Here is a 25,609-nt window from a genome sequence, read left to right as displayed (position 1 = left end):
CTACGCGGGAAACCTGTTCAAACCCGTATGATTAATAAGGATGTTCTTATATCTTGTTATGTAAGCATTAATGATATTGAAAGGTGTGAATCACGTAATCATGGCTGTAAAGGATTCGTAATAGCTTACTGGATTGTGTGAGGTTAGATGTAACATCGTCTCTTGTTACATGCAGTGTAGGCATTGTAGGGTTTTACTTGACACGACTAGAAGCAACATGCGGTTGGCAAAACATTGTGATTCAATCACATTGATGTTGACTACATTACTATTTAAAGACGCTCCGATAATCTACACTTATTAATATAGTAATTTAATTTAATATTAATTTAGTAAATATATATTGTTTATTGTAACGAAGTTCTTTTACACGGCTTACAGTTGAGTGAACTGGCAAATGTCACGTAAAAAAGCGTTATGCTATGATGCTAGTGCAAACTAATGTCGCGTAGGAACGCTTCGACGTACTTGACGAGAGTTATCAAACTTAAAATGATATCATGGGTGATTGGGGGCAGGTTCATAGTACGATAAATTAGGCAAATACCTTATTTCATTCTTTATAATAATATGAAATAAATAAGATAAAAACAAAATAACTTATTTTAGACTAATTTATAGAAATAATATCAATGAACGGACACCTATGGGTACGTAAGGTCATGGAGAACAACTGACGACAAGTAACCTTGCAAATAAAATGTCTCCATTAACAATGTATCGGTGGTTGTAGATAGACGATAAATGTCGATGATTAAATAATTTTAGCTGAGTCCGTCAAACGAGTTAGGCGCACGATGCACGCATTCATTAGGACACACCGGAAGTTTGTCGCGTGCATCTACTGATAGCCCTCTGAATTATTTATACCTTTAATATTGTAATTACCATACACCAGGCTTATTATAGTTTATGTTATTATATTAAGTAACACTCACGGAAAGGTTAAGTCTTGATAAGGAGATAATGAATTTAATGTTGCAGCGATGCCGCACAGAATGCTAACGATCTCGGCTTGTCCTGTACATTTTGCACGCGATGCATAATAATTCTTTTTGCCTCAATTTGTAGCCGCTTGTCTATGGCTCTGATGATAATTTACTTTCTCGTACTAATTGTAATGGGGGACAAGTGTGATAGTACACACAATGTTTGCAAGTGCATTCGTAATATGAGTTCTGTTGATAATTATCGTGGTGTGTGAATTAATTAGATTACTATCGATGTTTTGTTTAAATGTAAGCTATTTTGTTATTTTGTACGATAAGATTTAAAATGTCCGTTTATCTATGGTTATATTCGACAGTAATGATACTTTAATCTGTTTTTCTTAACTAATCTGTATCCAGTGGGAGGTTCTATTATGGGTACCACAACGGCGCCTATTTCTGCCGTGAATCAGTAATGTGTAAACATTATTGTGTTTCGATACGACGGGCGCTGTAGCTAGTGAAATTACTGGGAAAATAAGACTTAACATCTTATGTCCCAAGATAAGGAGCGCAATTGTAGGGCCGCTCAGAATTATTGGGGTTTTTCAAGAATCCTGAGCGGTAATTCATTGTAATGGGCAGGACGTATCAATTACCATCAGTTGAACATCCTGCATGTTTCGTCGTTTATTTTCCATAAAAAAAAATTACAAGTGTTTTCTGGTATTACACCAGCTTAGGCCCACGAATTCTACTGCATGGAATGCCGCATTGTGTCCTGAGAGCAATGTGAAATTTATGATAGTGAAGTACAGAATTAATAAATTACTTTGTCTACTTGTGAGAAACCGTTCATTAGGAGATATACGATCATAAGCAAACAGTTTATCGTATTTCGTATTGAGAGCCTTAATTAAAGTTTCACTTTTGTCGAGTTGTCATATGAATACAAAATTTTTGATAATATTTTGTTGTAATAAAAAATTACTAATTCTTATAATAATATTTTCTACGTTATACTTACTTAATTTAATATCTGGAGGCTATCAGATCTTCAAAGGTTTACCTGTTACCACAGATTGGGAATGGAGCGACCGACCTTAGGCTATTAAATAATTATTATTTTTGTACGATATTAAATTGTAACGACATTTTATGAAAAAAAAAATAAGCTCGCTGAGTTTGCGCCCGTCGTTGTTAGGTCTGAGGCATTTGATGGTTTTGACGTTCAATAAGAAATTTTTAAAATTATATTTGAATAAAAAAAAATGCCCATTGCAATGCAGTGCCGCTAAGGATTCTTGATTGAACCCAAAAATTGAAAAGGCTTCGCAATAACTCTCGTTCCTTAGCGACCTTAGTCGTTAAGTCTCATCAGCCCAACTACTTAAAATTATAATTCAAGCACATTCTCGCTTCACGGCAGAATAAGGCGCCGCTCAGTACTATCGACATAATTGAACCGTGGCCTACCTTTATGTCAGTTTCCTACAGCCATAATAAAAAAAGTAGGTTGAAATTCGCTTGAACACACATTTCCATTTTTTGTGCAAATATAAACCCAGCTGTTTTAATGAATTTATTAGATTGAATAAAATTGTAAAGAATTATCAGCACAATGTTCACGAATCAAGTTTATCAGTGGTACAAAGATTGGTCGGCAACTTGTATTTAATACAATCCCCACTTTCAAGAATTTTTAATATACCTATAACTTTATAATATTAAAAATATTTATTTCTAAATTGTAATATAAATGAATAAAAAAATTTCATTAAAAAAATTAAGGGTAAGAAAAGTAGATATTGGCCGATTATCAGACCTACCCAATGTGCATACAAATCGTTTCAACTGTTTCGGAGGAGAGAGAACAAACACGAGAATTTTATAATATATTATATTCAATGGTATCTAATTACAGGTCATTTAACTAAATAATGCTGTAAAATAATATTTTCATTGGTTGTTTTTAATACCTTCGTATTACAATGGAAAAAGCAATTTTCCACAAACGAAAAAGAGCAAGATAATTTTTTTTTTTCAGGATTTTTGATTTATTGCGCCAACGAAGTATAACGTAACTGCGTACCTACATACACACTTTTTTCGTTATTCATTTACTTAGTTTATGCTGATATTATAACGCGATTTCCGTAATTATATGTACGCATATCTTTGTGCGGTTTGAACACGCAATGACACCATAGTCGACATAACATTGTATAATAAACCAACGGTCTTGAAATGTTGTTAACATTTTATTTATATTTCAACGGCCGTTTCAACTATTTTGTTAGTGAAAATTAATAAAATTACAAAACATATTGTGTTAACTGTACATTGCAACAGTTCCTTTTGGTGTTGAAGTTATGAAGTAATTGAACGCATTACATTGGATTGTGTTTGTCTGTGTGACGTATTTATAACCCACAGGACGTACAATTGGCTAGAAATTTTTCATTTTTATTGTAATACTAGATTTTACTCGCGACTTCGTGCGCATGCAATAATTACTTTGGGCAGCATTTTTTATTTTTTGAATATACCCACTTTGCGAATAATTTACTACAAGCTGCTGTGGTTAACACATTTTTATAAGCTACAAACTATAGAACTTTCATCCTCCTTTTTCACCCCACACAGGTCTGAATTTTAAAGACGCTCAAACAAATATTTATTTATTCCTTATCAAGTGCCTAAGTACAAATTTTCATCGTGCTATCTTCAATAATGCCGAAAATTCATAAAAATTTCCACACCTATTTCAACCCCACCAAGCCTTTTATTCGCGATAAAAGATAGCCTATGTCCTTTCCCAAGCTATCTCTTTACTAAAATTCATGAAAATTGGTTTAGTGGTTTAGGCGTGAAATCGTAACAAACAAACTTACATTCACATTTATAGTTAAATCAGGGATATACTATGCACCTTATATCCTTACTAGAACAACAAATAAAAAAAAATAAAAAAAAGCTTAAAAGTATAATAATTGTCATTTTAAGTAATTCTGATGTTGAATCCTTTAAAACTAAAAGAAAAAAAATTTACTTACATACGTTTCAATACTTTACATACGTTAATCTTTATATATTATAAAATTTTAATAATGCCGAAATGTCTTACGAATACGAATGATACGGAGAGTAGGTACAACAATAATAATAAGCCTGGTGTATGGTAATTGAGCAAACAAAAAATTTCGCCATTTACAATTTTGTTATAATACGTATTTTTCTAGATAAGAAATTATTATTATTAAAGCTAACAAACCAATGTTGATAAAACTTAGTATGAGTTTAGGATGTATACCATAGAAATCTAAATAAGAAGGTGATCGAAATGTTATGTTCTAATTGCAAGGATCACAATTAGTGGCACCACTATCACCTATATGTTGCCACGTACGCTTGCAATGCTCCAGGTATTGAGAAAGTTCACGAGTCGAAAAATTGTGAAATGGAATTACATAAATTGACTGCCCACCAAAAGATATAAAGTTGAATTAACATACATCGCTACTTTATATAACGTAATAATATATTGAACAAATACACAGTTTCCACCCAGTTGTCATCAAAATAATGGCGCTTTCCGAGAGGGTGCATTTGAAAAACGTCTGACAAGTCTATAATTGCTTTCTTTTGTAGGTAACTTATTAAATGTACTAGACAGGATAATAAACAGGATACGATATACTAGCTGACCCAACAAACGTTGTTCTGCTCATAATAAGTTTTGTGAGTGGGATTTAATAAAAACTGTTCTTAGCTGACAGCTAGCTCTACTCGGAGAATGGAAAATTCCTATTATTTCAAGCCTTCTGGTTTATGCCTTGTGGATCCAGAGATATAGTGGTGAGTCAATACATAGGTGGAAATCTCTTATAGATAGATAGATGTATAATATATAATGCGGTAAAATAAAAAAACCGTTAATCGCCCTCACAACTACAAAGGACTAGTTACTAAACACTAAAAATTCAACGTGCGTTTTGACGTCCAAGAAATTAATTCGCCAATATATTCAACGAAGTGTGTCACAGGTGCTCTTTAGTGTTGAATTACATTACAATTACCGGTTCTTGAGTAAAAGTAATGCGGGTGGTGGAACGGTTGAACACAAGTGTCCGAGGAAATACTTGTCGCACCTGACGGTGGACTTTCTCACGGCGTAGTGAGCTCGCGGTGACCTCTTCAAAATATTCTGTTTACTAATGCGTTAGACGTAATGGAAAAATCGAGTTAGTCTGACAGGGCACGCCATTAAAGGTCGACACACACCAAGTGATCTATTTAAATAAAATACTTAATTACAATTTTATTTAAAGCGGCCACCCGTGACTTGGCACTTTCGTGGCGATCACTATTACAACCGATTTCTATATTTTGTCGCAATCCTATGTTCGGAATCTGAGATTAATATTTTAATCCATTTCTTGCTTTTGACATTTCAATAACCGATATATGAAACTTTTTTCAATTCATCAATGGCATAACATATTTGTATTATTTTTATTTCTATTCATGGATCTATATGGATTAAGAAATCAAGGTGACATATTGATATACAGATTCATGATTGATAAACGCTAAACTAGAGATTAGAAATAGAAAGCAGCCGTAAATTGGGTTTCGTTCACAATTACATAGTTAATAATATTTTAACGTATTTCTAATAATCATTTTCCTAATTTAATTGTGTTATAAATTGCAAAAAAACCCCAGTCATATCGCTTAGTACATCCTAAAACATAAATACAGAATGTCTCAGGTACTTGTAATTACTCGTAAAAAATAACCAAAGTTACTCTAGATATAAAAGAGAAACTAAGTAATTAAATCAAAATCGTTTCGTAGTCTCGTATATTGATAATTTAAAAAAAAAGGAACAGCTTACTGTAATTGCACCCATCTACGCCTATAATTTATATTTTTTTAAGAATATTTCTTAGTTTCTTTGTGAACACAGATCTCTGACTCAGCTTAACTGATTTAAAAACACTCTCCATCACATTTAGTGTTTTGAAAATTTCAGTTAGTAGACCAACAAAAAAAAGTCAACGCCAGAAATCTACGTTTTTAAAAACACGTGTGCCTGCTCGTGTAAAATAATTTCCCTCCGTGATGGTAAGACCGCCAGTAACGAGTCGAATGGTTGATTCCATGTACATTATATTCAATAGCAATTTCCCGGTGTAGACCCAACCTAAGCTACTGATGTATTACACCTTTAATTATTACTACGACCGCAACTGTATGCTCATAAAGTATTTGTATCTACTACTTTACTTTAGATCATTGGTGTCGGCTGAGCAAAAACACTCATGGATTTCCTTATACGACTTTGAACGTTAGACAACGTTACGTTAAACAAAGGTAATATTTTAGACTTGAACTTTTAGAATATTATCACTTTTTGTATGAACTTTGATGAATTATTAGGATTCTTGCATTTAACTGTTCAGTTTACACACAACTTACATATTAAAATATGTAGAGTCGACATCAAAAATAACTGTCTGTCTAAGTACTTTGTCACAATGTACTTTAATATTAGAAATTGATATTAGACCCAAGTTTACCACTGACTATATTATAATAAGCCTCTGGTATTACAAAGTCAGTATTTGTGAGGCCCTCCGAAAATGAATCCATCCATCTATGCCTCACATTATGTACTTAAGTAAGAAGAAGTATTAAGTTTAATACGCCAAAATAATTTAGTAAAAAATAATAACATTTGTATCCTAACGATATGTTAAAAAAATATATCACAACATTTCTTAAACCGCAAAGCAGTTAAACCATTGAGTTAAGCACATATTCATGTTACTAATTAAAACAAACCTTAATTTTATAATGTTGATTAATCACTTCTTGATTACATCACCGGACGTTGTAGCACGACGATATAGACTAAGCAATGGTTATGCAGTTACAAGTAATAGTCGTAAAACAGAAGTGACAGTTTTAATACTAGTAAAAACTACTAGTAATGTAATGCAATATTATATGAAGAGTTCATCAACCTCTCTACCATGTTTTCTAGCGAAATTTCTTATGATATTGCAGTAAAAACAATGACGTGAAGTGATTAGTGAATTTTCTGAAACACGACGCTGTACAGACGTTTAGCATTAAGCGATCGTATAAATTCTCTGTCGCATTGAATCTGCTTTGTCTCCACACGATTCGAGAGCTTGATTCAACACTTTTTTACAGGGCCGAATACTAAACTAGAGTTTATCGATTTCATACAATTTTAAACTGTATATAATAGGTGAACTTTTTGTTTCGTTTTGTAGAGGTGTCGTCTGCGTCGTTCTCACAATCGATATGTAGTCAATTACATGGTTTTTTATTGTCATACCATATAAGAACTATTCAAGAAATTCTTGTTTGTATGTGATAATGTTCTTATCAATTAACATATCATCGTAAATGTTCTAAAAGTACTTCGTGTACGTGAGTGTTTGTACAGTTTTTTTTTTATATTATATTCTCACTGTAATTATAGACGACCTTGATATAAAGCCTCATGAAAAGGTGAATCTCAGTGAAAAAGTCTAAGTTTTTAGTAATTTCTTCTATCTAGTTAACATGTTGGAGGTTACCAAATACTTACAATACTACGTGGTGCATTAGAATTTCACTAAATATTCTATTATTTCCTGCTCTTTTAACTAATAGCTGGAGTATGATAGCTTTGATAATTTTTGGATATAGTTGTGTACGATTGAAAACTTCACTAAAAAGCATTACAATATAAAATAACTTCAGTGTTGCGCTTGTGGAAATATCTAAGCGAAGCGTGGACTACAAAGAAATAGCGTAATTCTATATATAAATAATAAAATGGCTTATAATTTATATATTTTTAATCACTTATTGAACGTCAAAAACTACCTAGCTATTGACGCACGCCTCATAAGCAAAGCGTTTGAGGTATAGCTCTACAAAAAAAGCAGTTTTATTTACTTATTTCACACTTACTAGTTCATTTGAGTGTACTTATATCAAGTTATATAATCTGTGAAGTAAGTATAATATGTTTCAAAAACAATTATTCTGTTTTACATAATAAAAAATAATCTTTTAAGACGACCGATGGATAGGTGTATGTGGCAGGGAAATTGGCCGTTAAAGATATTGTACCGGATTTTTTTTAAATTATTATCTAAAGTAACACATTGCAGACTTTCTGAATGAATATGAGCCTTCAATTAAATGTTGTTTAATAATTATTATTAAAAAAAACTAAGATAGCACTGGACATCAGTTACAGCCATTACAGTATTTTTGACAAACTTCACAATAATTATACTGATAGTTACTTAATGATGATGACTTTTGACAATTTAGATATTGTTATGTTTTTTGTCAAGACACTGTACTTGTTAATTGGATCTATTCAATTTAAGATATTTCCATTTTGACGAATACAAGAGCTATGCCACATGACAACGAGTCCTCTCCATCTAGCCTATCGATCAGTTGGTCCGAGGTTCGAGACTCCTTTCTAGACGCCCCGTGTGAGCTACATTTTCAGCCTCCAAGGCCCCCACCCGGATTCGCTGTAAAAGCCTTTAGGGCTATCAGCACAGAGGAGGTTTATAGTGAGTAGGGGTTGTTTACACCCTAGCCTAACATATGGGCCCCGTTTTGGGGGACTCTCATACGTAAATGAATTTTCCTCCTCTGCAAAAAAAAAGACGAGTGCATCTACGTCCGTGTTTATACTCTTACAAATAATCAATTTTATTGTGGATTTGCTATTATGCGGCGTGCATTTTTGGGTTTTCCGAACTATACGAAAATATAGACCTTGGACCTCAAGAACGAACTCAAGAAACTCAGCGTGCTTGATAAAATAAATAACAATGATTTTGACTATGGGGTACTTAATTTATTCTTTGTGCCGTCATTTTGCAAACCATTGCTGCGGAGCGTCGCAAGCAAACGTAGCAATGTGTGAATTTTGACACATAAAGCATATCTATTTCTTTTTTGATTATATTTCTAGGGTTGAAATCGTGGGATTGCTGCTGAATTACTAAAATGCATTTTGGTTATATCTTAGTAACTCTTGGTGGTATTCAAATTCACTCTACTCGTTCAGAGGTTGGGGCTTTGACAGCCACTGTTCATGCAGCAGTTCTCGCTCAAAAATTTTTGGTAAATCCATTATTTATAATAATTGTTTAAGTGTCCATATAAAATACATATGCATAATATAAAATGACTATATCAGCTATCAGGGTTGCCGGTACAAGTGCTAACTTAAAACTACGAAATAACAAGTGTAAGGCACGTTCCACAACTGACACAACTCTGAGCGCCTATTTCCCTATGAAAAAACGATTGGATCGAGTTTAAATTATGGGTTGCCAAAAGTTACAATTTCACAATTTGTGGATTATATATGCTTTCATTATTTACGCTTGGCACATTATTGACGCTTACATAATATACTATATTTCCTAAAAATTACTTAATACTAAAAAAGTTTTCACTTCGATTAATTATATCATAGTAATCATTATAATATTATGAAATAATGGGCGGTATTGGTCTCTTCTCAAGTATTCTTTAGTCGAATCGAGCAGACGTTAATTGATATATATTTTAATAAATTATTCAGCGTGCCTTAAGAAGTCTTCACATAAACTATTTCCGTAATATTTATCTGATCACTTTTTAGATTAACATAAATTACTTTTACCTAAATTACGTCATCTATGTGATATTTTCAATAAAGTTTTTCATCTAACTTGATATTTTTAAAAAACTGGATCACTTGGCGTTCCGTAGAGACGTCGCTTCATTGTGTGTCTTCTACCGCATTTATCACGGGGAGTGTTCCGAAGAGCTGTTCAACCTGATTGCTGCCGCCGAATTTCACCTTCGCACGACACGCCACAAGTTACGATATCATCCCCACCATCAGGATATGTGGCGGTCCTCCACAGTGCGGTTTTCAAGGAGGTTTCTTCCTCGTACCACGAAGCTGTGGAATGAGCTTCCTTGTGCGGTGTTTCCGGGACGATACGACATGGGTACCTTCAAGAAAAGCGCGTACACCTTCCTTAAAGGCCGGCAACGCTCTTGTGATTCCTCTGGTGTTGCAGGAGAGTGTGGGCGGCGGTGATCACTTAACACCAGGTGACCCGTACGCTCGTTTGTCCTCCTATTCCATAAAAAACAAAAAAAAAATCAACGGGTGTAACTTTTTTCTTATGTACGAGCCTACATATTGTTTTTTATTGTACATAGCTATAACCCGCAGTTTTACCTGCTTATAATAAATTAAGGACACTTAGATTTTTCCTTGCATATCTCGAGTCTCTGTGACCCCGTAGCATCCACTACCAACGCATTTTTAATATCTTACGTAATTTACAATTTGACGCTTTAGCGCACTTGCTTTTTTTAAATTATATGACTATTTAGAATTAATGCTTTTATAAATTTACGTAAATAGATAAAAAAATCATTTCTGTTTTCATTTTCATTTCATTTCATGTCTGTTAGCCAAGTTTTTTTCATATTTTATGTCATTTTCATTTCTATTGTCTGTTAGCCAAGACTTTTCAAAAAGATTCGATCTAAAATGTGTTTGTCTTTGGTACTTATTAAGGTAAGTAAAAGGTATAATGAATTAAGATTAAAGTTTATAGAAGTTTAAATTTTCGTAGTATATAATAGTATGAATATTATTAGATAAAAAAACTGCCTGGTGTTACAAGACAGTGTAGTTTATTAAAATATTTAGAGCCCCTAGTTAATACATTTTAAGTTAACTTGTACTAATATGAAGTTGTTTTTTGCGCGATATTATTATTATAGTTCGTTCGTAAAATTACAAGTAAAATATTATTAATTTTAATCTTTGTCGGTTAAACAAGGTTTTGCGATGTCTGCCTTATAAGTCTATGCGTGTATTGAACTCATAAATTCAAGGCAGATGCGGCTTCAACAACAGTGTAATCATTTACGAATATATAGCAAGGTTTGATGTGAATAACATTGTTTACTATACGTTTAATTGATTATATTATTTAAAAATATATTTTAATTTCTTATTGTGGCACCTCTGGCGGTTTATAAATTTAAATTTTTGTATTTCTGTCTTACTAGCCATTACTTTAATATTTTTTATAATTATCGATATCTTGTGACGAGTTAATCACCTACCATTAACCCTCTTCAAGTCCGTTGTTAAATAGTACGAAATTATTTTTAAACTACTTCAAAAAAGGAGGAGATAGTCAATTCAACTGCTATTTTTAATGTTTAATACCTCAGAAGATTTGACTGGGTGAACCGATTTTGATGATTATTTTTTCGATTATTGACTCCAAAAATAACAATAATTATAATTATTATCAGTATAATACTGTCGTAATAATTTGATTTGCATTTAGGTAGTCTAATATTTTTCATTTCGTGATACTTAGGAGTACTCTAAAAATAGGTTGATTTTTAATTTGTTTAATAATACGCAATTTTGTTGTTGTTGTTTTCTAAATGATTTTATCAATTAATCTTTGTCTTATTAAAAGGTAATTTTTTTAAACACAGAAATATAGTAGTGATTAGAGGAGATCAAATACATTTACTTCCGCGCCTTAATAAAATAAATCTACTTTTAATGCAGTCCTACTTCTCAAATAAAAATTAAAACTCCTATGTACTATATATCTGTATCGTATGCTTAAAATTCAATATTATAATAATGAAATTAGTTAGAATATAATAATGTGAAAACCGTTTTATGAGGATATGAATGTTAAATTTGTTAAGTTGATAGTTTAACTATCAATGTTCACTGAACATATCTGAGGTAGGCTTGTAGGTTTTAGACCAAGGAATGTCGTAGTTTATTCAGTCAATTAAGCAGCGTTGGAAACATCTGGGCAAAATGCCACATGGCAACTGAACCCCATAGTATTTTAAACTAGAAGGATAGTGTAGACACGCATTTTGGTACTGAATTATAGGTCGACTAGGCGGCCAAAGTTACGCCGTATGATCTGAGATTTATCTGTAAAGTAATATAACCTTTTTACACCTTTTATTTGCACTTTATGCATTTTTTTTTTTCACTTTGTGATAATGTGCGTGAATTGTTCAACTGTAAGCCTCAATCTTTTTCAACGTTTTTTGTTCAGTCTATCTAGATTTATAAATGATCTAAGGTGTTAAAATTGACATAGCGATCATCAAAACCCTGATTTTGTGCTAAACATATACCTTAGTCTTGCTATAGTAGCTCTATTCAAATTTGTCCTCACTCCATAATTCTCAAAATGATTTCCCTAATAGGTACTTAATAAAAATAAATATTTCATCAAAATTATTAATGTTAGTAAACTAAAAAGCTAAGCGTAAATAAGCATATAATTTTCTAAAATTTCCTCTCAAAGGACATAAAATGGATATAAAGTTCAAGAATCAGTGGCATGCATAAACGAGACAGTCACACAAGGAAAATAATACCTTTTTTGAATTAAATATTTGATCGAAAATTGGTAAGTGCGTTACCATTATTATTTATATCTAATATCAGGTTCAAAAAGATAATTTATATTTTTTAAAGATATTTCATTCTCTTATTTTTCAACCCATAGTAATAAAAACAAGAAAGAAATACTCGTATGCTTGCAACGCTCCGGGTATGCTCCGCAGCAATGTACATATATGTCTACTGTAGCAATGGTTTGCTAAATAACAGCGCAACGAATAAATTAAGTACCCCATAGTCAGAATTATTGTTATTTATTTTATCTAGCACGCTGTGTTTAGTGCGCCTGTTCTTCTGAGGTCCGAGGCATATACTTTTGTATAGTTTGGAAAACACACGATCGTGTTTGCAACATCTATTTCACTACTTATTGAACGCCCCTCGTACTTAACATACATATAAAAAAATCAGTATTGTTGGTAAGTAAATGCAATATTATAAGTTTACAATATTTTGTTATTGATCGATTGGAAAAAGCAATATTTTGATTTTCATATAATTAATTAAGCTGGGCCATTTGCTTAGTAAACTAATTTCTCTCTCTAGTCGTTCCCTCATGACTAAGGATCGTGGTCATCAACAAGCGGTCCACACTTGGAGGCAACTATTTGTTTCCATCGGCTTCTCTCCATCGCGGCCCTGACGACAGAGCTAAACCTCGGGACCTGAAGTCTTTTATTTGGTCGGTTCATCTGGCAGGAGATCGGCCTCGGGCTTACTTGCCATGTGTTGTCCCAACAACGATCAATTTCTCCAGGCTCTCACTATCCCTCGCATTATGTGGCCAAAATACGAAAGAATTCATTGGTGGCATATCGTGGACAGACGGGTTTTTATCTTGAGCTGTGAGAGGATCGACACATTTGTTCTCTTGGTCGTCCAAGGTATCCTCAACATACGCCTCCAGCACCACATCTCCAAGGCATCAATCCTCTGCCTCTCTTGAGCCCGTACCGTATAGCGGATCATAGCATCATTGGTCATACTAATACGTCTATTAATCTCCGGCACACAACTGCCGTCATTGTTAACCTGTGCGCCCAAGTAAATGTAATGATCTTCTGTGTCCACTCCTGGAACGATGTCTTCCGTATCAGCCAAGTGACCAACACGATCCACCACCATAATCTTAGTCTTGCTCCTGTTCACTGCAAGACCCATACAATAACTTTCAGTTTCGAGTCTCTGGAACAGTACCTTCATGTCATCAATAGAGAGTGGCTAAGAGCACAATATAATCGGCATATCTCAGGTTCAAAACCCTTTTACCGCCCACTGGGATACCTCTATTCCAATCCTCAAGGGTCTTTCACATAATTTATTCTCCGAATATGTGGAAGAGTGCCGGAGAGAGAATGCAACCCTGCCGCACTACCTTTTTAACTTCGAACACACCTGAACAGTCGGCACCAACTCTGACGAAAGAGCGGTTATCATCGTATAGATACCGAATCAAATTGAGCAGATGTTGTGGGACCCTCATATCGTGCAGCGCAATCCACAGTTTCTCCCATTTAACGCAGTCAAAAGCTTTAGTGTAATCAATGAAGCACAAGATAATTATTTTAGAGATTAAACTAATTTCTATAAATATAATATATAACATTGTACTATAGGTTATATTATATGCACTGCTATGCAATTATTCAGCCAAGTATTGTATATCTACTTATTCAAGCAAAAACTTGGCCGAGTAATGAAACAAACGTGTAAGCTTATAATTACATCGTACACTTTTTATTACAATTATTCATGTCTATATTCGTATATCTAATGAAGTACATTCCTGTTAGTTATATGATTGACCAGACACTTACTTTATGAAGTAATTCCAATACCTTTTTAATAGTATTAGCTACATTAATCGTCAGCGAAGCGTTAAATATGAGAAAGTTAGAAATAACGGAAAAATACAGACTTAAGAGACACGTCTTACCGGGGTGGAATATTTTGATGTCAGCTAATTTTCCTACGTAATGCTACTATCATCATCGAATAGTATTTAACGAAATAGACGAAATTCTATAAATATGTTACACGCTAAACTGTGGATTAAAGCACCGATGCAGGACGGAAGGTCAGAAACGAAAGAAAATATGATAATGGAGGCTTTATTATTATTAAGAAGAAAATATATTCCATCAATGAATTTAATGAATTATATAAGAAGAAATTTTAGTAAACACTTTCGAAACAAAGAAGTGATAATAACTGAGAGGGAAGGAGTTTTTGACAATAATGATAAAGTTCGTAAGAGCAAGAAGGTTGCGCAAGCACATTTGATTGGTTGTCACAGATAATTATCAGGCATTGTAATGTAATTCACAGCGAAACTCGGTGTGCATTAGATATGGGTTATTATTTTTTAATTAGAAATACACAAACTGAAATTCGCTAAATCTAATATATAAAATTCTCGTGTCATGGTGTTAAACTTTGAACTCCTCCGAAACGGCTTGAACGATTCTCATGAAATTTGGAGTCCATATTGGGTAGGTCTGAGAATCGGACAAAATCTATTTTTCATCCCCCTAAATGTTACGATTTTTTTTTTGACATTTTTAATTTTGTTTGATTATAAGTCAGCATTAAAAAATACATACAACTTCAAATTTTCACCCATGTACCATCAAAAGTTACTTTTGTATCGCGATTTTAATATCGGCAATACAACGTTTGCTGGGTCAGCTAGTATTTTTATATATTTCTATATATCTCTTCTCTAATGGCCCTCATAAAATTTCAAGTGACTCTCAAATTGAATACTGTTTCGCAAATCAAATTAAGCGAATCATAGTAAAATGTGTATATAAATATATATGGGAAAAAATCCAATTCGCCTTTTTGAAAAGATATTATAACATTTATCAACAATACTGAATTTTTATGTGTTTGTTAATCTAAAGTAATGAGAATCATTTGCAAACTCCTTGACGAACCAAAACTATAAATATTGACTGGTAATTTTGGATTTTTGATGAGATTAAAAAAAAGAAATAACTAAACTATCTCTTGTATTTAAAAAAAAAGAAATCTATTGTTTCCAATTTGTCGGAACGTGTTATCGAAAATGGACATAAGTAGCATGCGGTTATTAATATTATTTGTGCTTAATTTTTTTTTCTAATGCGTGTAAATGTTACATCGTATTCTACAGTTGCACCATGGTGTACCAGATTTAAACCAGAGATGACCCTCGCTTGGGTCGCCCGAAGTTTAGGTACCAAACAAATGGTCAAATAAAAATAGACTTTATTACTGAAAACTACATAAGTAACAAATAAAATTCGAATAAACTTATACTAGTTACTTACTACGTCAAAAGCCTTCTCAAACTCCTTTCAAGGAGTCCTGTCTCCTGTTACTCGAAATGCGAAGGGAGGAAATATCTTACCGCTAGCTGGGTTCCAAGAATGCTTGCAACTAATGCACTAAAACAAATGAGCGCGAAAATATCTCGAGCTTATTTGGCACAGGCACATCAAGATCCTGAACTATCATAGCTTGATCAATAACCATAGAAGAAACGTGACTTCACTATTATGACCTGAAGAGATCCTCATCTTTAAGCCCTAACAAATTTAGGGCGAGTCGTTCGGACAGAAAAGTCATAGGCTCTCTATACTGAGATAGTAAAGGTGTGGTTATTGATTTATTAAGGGGCTAATGATGTAAAACAAATAAATGAATAATGAAACAGCGAGGCAAATAACCCAAAATTGTTTTGTTCTATCAAGATAAGGCCCGGTTCATAGGATCAACGTTGTTGAAGTAAAACTTCTTAAGACGCGACTTGAGGGTAACTCGGTAGTTTTATAGTATTATTTAAGGGTTTTAAAAAAAAATAAAACTGCTTAGTAATAGTTTTTGAAAATCTTCAGTTTATATGTGCATTTTAATTTATTTATTATTACTTTTGTATTATATAAATTATCCATAATGATTTCAGAAATTTACTCACGTTTGCGATGTTCTAGAATATTCTATAACAACATTATATTGCCATATTGTGCTAATCTATCCTTCATTTTCTTATTCTGAATTATTTAATGATTGACCATTTTTAAAATTTGAAAGAGGATTATTTCCTCTTACATCAATAACTAGGAATAAAAGAAAAAATCAAGAACCTGATAATAACTTGACCTCTAAAAACGTAAGTGTTTAATTTTTAATAAATAATATCTATGTAACATTATAATATCATTATTTCTTCAATTGGCGTAGAGTAGAGATGTCATTATATGTCTTCTACAAAATTTATTACGGAAAGTGGTTCGAAGTGTTGTTAGAACTGAATCCTGCCACCGAATATTACCATCACAGTACACGCCCCAAACTTCATTTTCATCCATACCATCTGGATGTGTGGTCATTTACTGTGCGGTTTTCAAAAGACTTTCTTCCACGTACGACTTAAATGTGATACAAGCCTCCATGCGAGTTGTTTTTTTTTAATGAAACTAAGGGACGAGACGAGCAGGACGTTCGCCTGATGGTAATTGATACGCCCTGCCCATTACAATGCAGTGCCGATCAGGATTCTTGAAAGACCCAAATATTCTGAGCGGCACTAGAACTGCGACATCATCTTGAGACATAAGATGTTAAGTATCATTTGCTCAGTAATTTCACTAGCTACGGTGTACTTCAGACCGAAACACAATAATACTTACACATTACTGCTTCACGGCAGAAAACGGCGCCGTTGTATCTCCTCTATTGAGCCTCCCACTCGTTTCGTGTGTGATACGACATTGATACCTTGCAAAAACGAGTAATAGCTGCCAAATTCCTATGATTCTTCTGGTATTGTAGGAAAGAGCAGCAGTGGCCCTCAGCAGTTGCTTACCTTCTCGTCTTCCTTAAAAAAGAAATGCTTTTTCCACCACTTATTCTTATAAAAATTTAGGAAACTTTCTCTTAGGAGTTGATCAACAATGGACAAGGAAGCATAGTCGAAAAAGCTGAAAATAAACTATATTTGATCGGGTTGTGTTGAGAACTTATAATTTAATTTGATGTTTTTTTTATTTCTGCTTCTTTACTTGGATACTGGGAACATAGTTAGTCTTGTTTTACACTATAAACAGGTTGTATATGTTAATTGTGTTAATAATGTGGTAAAAGTTCATTAAACATTAGAATAGGACAAACATATTTACACGTGCCACATTTAAAATATGTTGTTCGTTATCTACCCTACACTATAGTTAAGGAAAACTTTAGTTGATGTTAATATTGAAGGAGTTTAGAGGGCGTAAATCCTTATTCTATAAATTAATCCCCCACATCAAGGAGCAAAGGCTGTGGCAAATTTAGAATTTGAGAATGAATTTCAAACAAAGACAATATTATGATAAGACTCGAAAAGAATAATAATGGACGATTATAATTATTAGAGAGCATATGAATATGGTATAACGAAAATGCAATTTAATTTCATTTTGTGGAGCGCGCGGCACTGCGATTTGTCGCAGTTATATGATGAATGAATTTTGTTTACTAAACTTTTTTCAAATAATTCTACTTAGTGTCTTAAAAAAATATATTACCTATACGAGAACATAAATTTTAGCTCGACATTAGAACTAAAAAGATACAAAATGGAAGTGACATTCAGAAAAAAGTTACCCTGAAAAAGTCCTGCTTCAGTTTTGCTTATTACATAATATGTAATAAGCAAAACGAGATTATAATATTATTATTATCTCGTTTTGAAAAAAATCATATTATTTTATGTACCTCGAGCTAAATTCTTTGAAGTTGTAAAAGACATAATAAAATAAAAATAAAATAGAGTCTTCTTAAGGAAAGTAGGTGAAAAATGTTTTTTGTGTCCATTTTGTATCTGCAATTACTAGTTACAATGGCCAGTGAAGGGTGTCCTTGTCAGTGAAGACATTAAGGCTAAGATATATAAATTGTACTTAAACTTTGCTCAGACTTTACTTATATAAAACTTAAGTGAGTGTGATAAAATGTGAACTTATCTTTTGCATTAGGCTGGCTTAGCTAAAGCTCAGTATAATTTTACCTGACAAATAACTACAAAAACGAAATCAAAGATTACGCTAAGCTTACGCTCAGCTAAGTTTTACGTGAGTAAAGTCTGAGCAAAGTCTAAGTATGATTTATAGATCTCAGCCTAAGTGAAAATGTTTAGATGCAGTCTGATGTATTTTTGATTCAACCTTGTGACATGATTGATAGATCAGATCTGCAAGTGAATTTGATTGATTTTCGGCCGCTTTTCTTAATCTAAAGGTTTTTTACGGATGTTCTTTGGTAATCAGCCAAGAATACTGTCCTGTAAATATTCTGCAGTAGGAATCTTGATGTTTAAACTAGAAGTGCTTTTTCGGGCTTTTTTAAACTAAGTAACCTTGGAAATGCTTTACTACGATACAAGCTGAAAATTTCACAAAATTAGAAGAGGCGTAACTTTTTGATAGTAGGTGTTATAATACTAAAAGTATAACTTCCATGTTTTCCAGTTTTACACTATAAATTTTTCGAACGTCGTAGCTTGCTTTATCTGACAGATTGTGTTATTATTGATGTAACGAAAAACTGCAGTAAACTATCCCCTAGATCATTTCCAAATAAAAGTTATTCGAGTACTGTACCTGGATGATAGAAGTGATAAACTAGCAATTAATATTTACAGAAAACATTCTAAACTTCGGTTTCATGTTGTGCCTGTAACTGTTATTGTTGTATTATCACTAAGGTTCAATGCTACTTTAAAATTCTCAACAAGATAGTATTTAAATATTTTTTTTTATAGTTTATCAAAAACATTATGAATCGCTGAAGTTCATGCCATCTTAATCCTAATTAACATTAAAACACGAAAGAATCTGTCCAGGCAAATTCATCTTACCTCATAAGACACTGATAACAAAAAACTAAGAAGTTAACTCTACTTTTTTTCTAGAAGACTTAAAATTTTCTATCAATGCTAATGTTACCTTGATCATTGTCAAGTATAAATATAATATAGTTATTAAATTAAATATTAAATACGCAGGAAAAATTCAGACTCCTATCATAAAACTTGAATCCCCTTTAAAGTTTTTCAGGTAATAAAACACAATTTAAGATAGTAAAAAATTGATTAATTATTAAATTGATGCAACGCTCATTTGATATAGGTATATTTCATAATTAACAACTCAAGATATTAGTGTTGTTGCTACAACAAGATATAAATCCTGTCGAAATATAAATACTAGTTTATCTATCTATGCATGTTGTTGTACTAAGGTAAGCATGTTTTATCTGTTGCTAAATTTTGACTTACGTCTTGTTGATTGAAGAAGTCATCTTGGGCATCCTCGTTCGAACAGCCCATATCTTGGAGTAGTGGGGTAACATGCCGTTCCCAATCATCCATTGTGGGTAACAACAGGTAAGCCCAAACGTCAAAAATCACAGCAATCTTCACTAACAACAAGAGTCATACATCATCTAACACTTGTGTGTCGCCGTTTCGCGCCAAACTTTTGAAGTCGAAATTGGCGGGAATACACACGATTGTTGCCGGCTCGAGGGAGTGAGAAAAGAAACCGGCCGCTGGCGTCTCACGTGCCCCTATTTGCGCGCATGCAAAAATCGTACTAGGAAAAGTCTTCGTGAACAGAGAGTGAATCAGTGTATTGAGGAGCGGGATTCCGGCCGCCCGTCGACGCGACCGGAACTGGAGTGCGTGCCGTCCGCGGTGCCAAACGCCCTCTGCGTCGCGCCGCCTCGAGGCCCTCTCTCTCACGCTCCAACCGCCGCCAATAGCCCGTCCCTCTCGCACAGTTCAGCGCCTCACGCCTCCCATGGGCGGCAGCGCTTTTCCACCGTCCGCTCGTGGTCGCAACATGGCCGTACCTCCGCTGATCACCATCACTTGACCATCCACCGAGGCCTGCGGGATTTACTCACTTTTATAACAGCCGGAAAAAATTATCAAACAAACATTTCCGATTCAAAGTTTCGCGGAAAATCTCAAAGTTTTTCCGCTTCTGAGTCTTCATTTCACGATGAAACTATTGTTGCGCATTTTATTCAACAATCTGGAGATCAACATATTTCAAAATTATGTTTTTACTTAGCGTCTTAAATTATCCATTCTATTTAAAAAAATATCTTTCAAACCCTAATTAAGAAGATTTTAATTTGATTAGTACAACAATTAATCCAGTTATCCAATTAATTGTAAAACAATCATCTTAATAATTTAAAAATGCAATATCTTAATGTCACGTGATAATCACAATATTTATGTGATAATACGAGTATGTCGGAGTTTATTCTGTTAGATAAAACTTTTTGATGGTAAAATATTTTCTTATTTGTCACAAAAAAAATTGTTAAATACATCATAATAATTTAATTTAATTTAGCTTCACAGTTCAGCAAGTGGAGAATGATACCAATGATGTAGGTACTTTGTTGGCATAAGACGAAGCTTAGGGCCTCCATACAACCGAGTAGTGTATTCAATCCTACTTTTTTCCAAGTGATATAAGTACATTGTTTTAGAGCTATTTAATAGATTAAAAGCCATAATGCTACTTGAAGTTTTTTAACAGCCTTCTTAAAAAATAATAAGGATTACCACAGACTTACAAAATACTAACGTAGAGACGAATAAAGTGTGAGAGAAGATTATCTCTAACGAAGATGCTGCAAGATATAAAAGGAAAGCGTATCTATTGTTACTGTAAACGATTTTGACTGAAAGTCCTAAGTAGTCAGCCACGATTAGCATGGGCTCCTTTTTATTTTGAATATTAAACAAATAGCTAACGCACACATTAACAAATATAATTGGCTGTCAGGTATTCTATACGCTAGTATATTCTAAGTCTTATGAGTTACACATTGTTAGTATGTAATATGTAACCGGCTGGTATGGTAATACATCAGAATTATGAATATTCAAACAATAAAAAAAATTATAACTGTTTAACGCTGTTATTTAATTTGATAGTCATGACACTAACATGACATATCCAAATGCATAATATTACAAATGACGAACATTCTTCCCAGTTGTCACATCAGTTATACGATGGTTCTTTCCAAGACGGAAAGTACTAAAATATACAGAAGGATGTCACATAATTTATATAAAAAAGGCATAAAAAGGCATTTATTTTCACAAAATTGATTTATTTTGGATTTTTTTTGATGTTAGTTCAAACACTACCATGCTTCGGAAACAAATGGCGCTCTGAGAGAGAAGAAACGGCGCAAGAAACTCTCGCAGCATTCCTTTTTTTTGCGCTCTTTTTAATAAAATGTACAATTATAACATAAGTTATTGATATAAAACAATCATGATCTAGTCCCAAGTTATCAGATCGCTTAGATATTCAGCAGTTAATTATAATATTCAGCTGTTAGTATACAAATTGTAATAGGTCAGTACGTTTTTTTATGGACAAGGAAAGGAGGACAAACCAGCGTACTGGTGTTACGTGATCACCGCCGCCCACCTTCTCTTGCAACACCAGAGGAATCACAGGAGCGTTGCCGGCCTTTAAGGAAGGTGTACGCGCTTTTTTTAAGGTTCCCATGCTATATCACACACACCGCACAAGGAAGCTCATTCCACAGCTTTGTAGTACGTGGAAGGAATGTCCTTGAAACCCGCTCTGTAGAGGACCGCCACACATCCAGATGGTGGGAATGGTATTCTAACTTATGGCGTGTCGTGCGAAGGTGGAATTCGGCGGCAGGAATCAGGTGGAACAGCTATTCCGAATACGGTAGTAGACACACAAGGAAGTGTCATCTCTACGCATCGAAACGCTCTACAAATCCAGAACATATTGTTAAAAATGGATTTTCATTTATGCCCGCATTTATGTACTAAATAAACAACACAGTCTACTGGTGAAACTTATACGATCAAGACTAAGTATGCAAAATAACTCATGTGATAACAAGTCACGGCCCTTTGAACAATCATCAACTTAATTGAGGTGTCACCGACATTCCTCAGTGCAGGACTTATATGGAGGCAGCAGAGACGGCTACACACATCATCCTGGAGTGCCTGAATGTGGCAGGGTCCAACACCTGGGGTCACTGAGGACTTTCCCCTGGGTCATATGTGACATCAAAAGTTTGAGTAACTTTCTTAAGGATTTAGATAGGCGCTCCATCAAAGACGCACAAGATCTCGAATTTCATATATATTAATGTCCCAATTTCGATCCGGTTTTAAGCTATAGTAAAATAAATCGAATAATCTTTTACTACGATTTAGTCACATTTTTTATAGAAGAAGAGGAAATACGAGCGTACGGGACAATTATTCATGTTAAGAGATCACCGCCGCTAACAATCTCTTGCAAAACCAGAGGAATAATGGAAATCTATTGTGAATAAATGGTTTTTCTTTCTGTCTTACTTACTGCTTGAAATAAAATATTGTTTGATGGCAGCGTATTATTTTAATAGTGGGTAATCACCAACTGAAACCTGACCTATCAGAATAAGTTAACTTCATTTAAGTGTAAACTGAGTTACTCGTATTTATAGTAATTGACTTAAACTTTGGCATAGCATCGTGACCAGTGATCCGTAGATAAATCACAGAATATACTAATTACCAAAACGAATAAAAGCTTAATTCTAGGCTTTAACTATAAGATAGGTATTACTGATTAGCTCAAATATATAACTCGGAATAATACGGAATCAACGTTAAACGTTATAAAAACTTTACTAAGCTGTTGAAAAGTTTAACATGATTGTAGTTTTCACACAAATGGATCATGGTAAGATAGAATCCTGTACGTGAGTCTTGTAATTAATCTTATTGGGGTGACGTAACATACGTCAGTACCTATATGTATGGCCGCGTCAATAAAAAACGCGAACTCATGCAAACCATCAAGATGAGGTAAGTCACATATTTGGGGCACATGCACGAGACGTACGAACTCCTACAACTCATCATGATGGGTAAAGCTGTCGGAAGAAGTGGCGTGGGTCGAAGAAAACAGTCTTGGCTGCGCAACATCCGAGAGTGGAAAATAATTGCGAGTGCGGCTGAACTAATCGCTTCGCGAAGGACGAAAAGTTAAAATTACAAAGGTGACTGCCGACTTTCGCTAGTCGGAGAGGCACGCGAAGTAGATGTATATATCTAAGATTTATAGGTATATTTCACTGGGGCACCACGGTGACGCAACCAGTCATCAACAAAATATACTACAGCTCTATAGGGAGTTACTCACCTGGTCCGTTTGGTTGCGCAAACAATTTGGTGGCGCAACCAGCTTGGACGCGTCACGACTCTGGTGTCTATTTTGGTAGCTTATGGACACCACGATGGTACGGCTGGTTGCGCTACCCTGGTGTTCCAGTGAAATAAAGCCCTTAGGGCAAATATAGCCCTAAGCTCAGAGACTATTTTCACTTCAAAGCCTCTTGAAACCTGGTATTACATAATATATCGTTTCACGTCCACATATTTAAATCCTATCAAAAAGTGTGAAACCACTAGGCCCTACGTGCAGTTCTATAAAATATTCCTATCAGAAGTAGAATTTTATTGACAAAAATACATCATTTTTATTTGTTAATATCACGTTATTGGCAGAATCTTCAAGCATTAATACTGCGTTTTAATAAACTTTAGTAAATGTAATAATCTCAACAAAAATATCTCTAAAAATGATAGAAAATTTAATCATCAAAATATCTACGGTTGTATATTTCAATAGAATTGGCATCAAAAGAGGTGCTAAGTCCTGTGGATAATCCTGAAGTTTATTTATAATGACATTCAACATAAAGAACTTTCCAATGTCAATAATAAAAATAAGATAAAAAAACACATTTTTTTATTGTCACAGCATTGTTTTGCTGTTTTAAAAATATGGGTACTTTAATTCATATCTATAATTAAAACAAAGCAGATAATTTAGTATAATTTATGTACAAGGCGTGAATACATTGACAAGTTGAAAGTGTATTACTTGTTAATTAAATTTTTTGGTATTTTTATAATTGCTATATGTATCTAAGTAATTTAATTGGAATTTCCAATTGGTGTAAGTATAATAGTAAATTAACATTTTAATCACCGAAAAAAATTACATGTTAGGTTGTTCACCGAAGATTTGTCAGTTTATTCACCGTAGTTATTTATCAAAAATCGAGAAAAATATAGTGTTTTTTACTTTAATAATAGACAGTATGTACTCTCTATAATTAATTGAAAAATGTAAGATTAATCTTAAATCTTAAACAGAAAAAATTAACATCAAAGCACTTAATTACACGCTTTATATTAGCTTCACCTGTAGGTATGTATGTTTCTATGTAACCGACTCATTCGGGCGCCATTTTGACCCACTGTAAACGGCCAGATTTCGTTCAGACTTCGTAAATTTATCGAGGACCGTTTATTATTACCGGACACAGTAATTTGATAAAATTATTCCATTTTTGAATATTCAAAATAAGATTTTATTCATTTATACAATTTTCAACCATTTAACAGACCTTTACCTAATATAAGAAAATTTTCGAATAACAAAGAGAATTTTTAATTCAATAACGAAAATAGAAAATATTTTCTACGTTTTAGTTTGGTTTATTTATAAAATCGTGTTTTTTTAGTTTTTTTTTTAACCAATTTATAATAATACAAACATAAATGATGACACTTAAATGATTGTTGAAATTTTATAAGAAAATAGTGATGAAATTTTTTGTAGCATTGGACGGACATGAACATCATAGCAACAGAATTATTTTTATTTTGGCCACCACATGTATAGGAATAAAACATGACCTGTATAACTTCTGAAGCCAAATTCTAAAGAAAATGCCATAGACATAACTCGATTTGATTAGCTCCATGAGCACTGATGGTCACGTCCCACATTAACATATAGCCTTATCAGTTGCTAAATCATGAATCGTAATATTAAAAGACCATAGCTGACTCATATAAAAATAAACAGAAGTTATGAGATAGAGAATAGGTAAGCAGTGCTGAAGATGAAACGTATATTATGCTCGAATAGGGATGGGTGTCTTTTTCAACTAATGATTGGTGTTCAGCAAGCGCGACTTTCAGATTGAATTTTTCTTCTCCCTGTGTTAACGAGATTTTTGTGTTTATAAGGTCACA

At 33.5% G+C, this 25,609-nt stretch overlaps 1 protein-coding gene across 1 annotated transcript in view; it reads right to left on the bottom strand.

The window, feature by feature from the left end:
- The window catches only part of LOC126978434 (homeobox protein araucan), a 137,862-nt gene extending 117,698 nt beyond the window's left edge, over nt 1-20,164 (bottom strand). Inside the window, exon 1 of the mRNA XM_050827219.1 lies at nt 19,763-20,164. Coding sequence (XP_050683176.1) covers nt 19,763-19,855 — 93 coding nt within the window. The 5' untranslated portion in view covers nt 19,856-20,164. The remainder of the gene's footprint in view (nt 1-19,762) is intronic.
- Between the last annotated feature and the right edge of the window lie 5,445 nt (nt 20,165-25,609).

This window comes from Leptidea sinapis, chromosome Z (genome assembly GCF_905404315.1).
Source record: "Leptidea sinapis chromosome Z, ilLepSina1.1, whole genome shotgun sequence".
Taxonomy (NCBI): domain Eukaryota; kingdom Metazoa; phylum Arthropoda; class Insecta; order Lepidoptera; family Pieridae; genus Leptidea; species Leptidea sinapis.
Note: the sequence above shows the minus strand (reverse complement) of the source record. Positions and strands in the feature narration are given on the sequence as shown.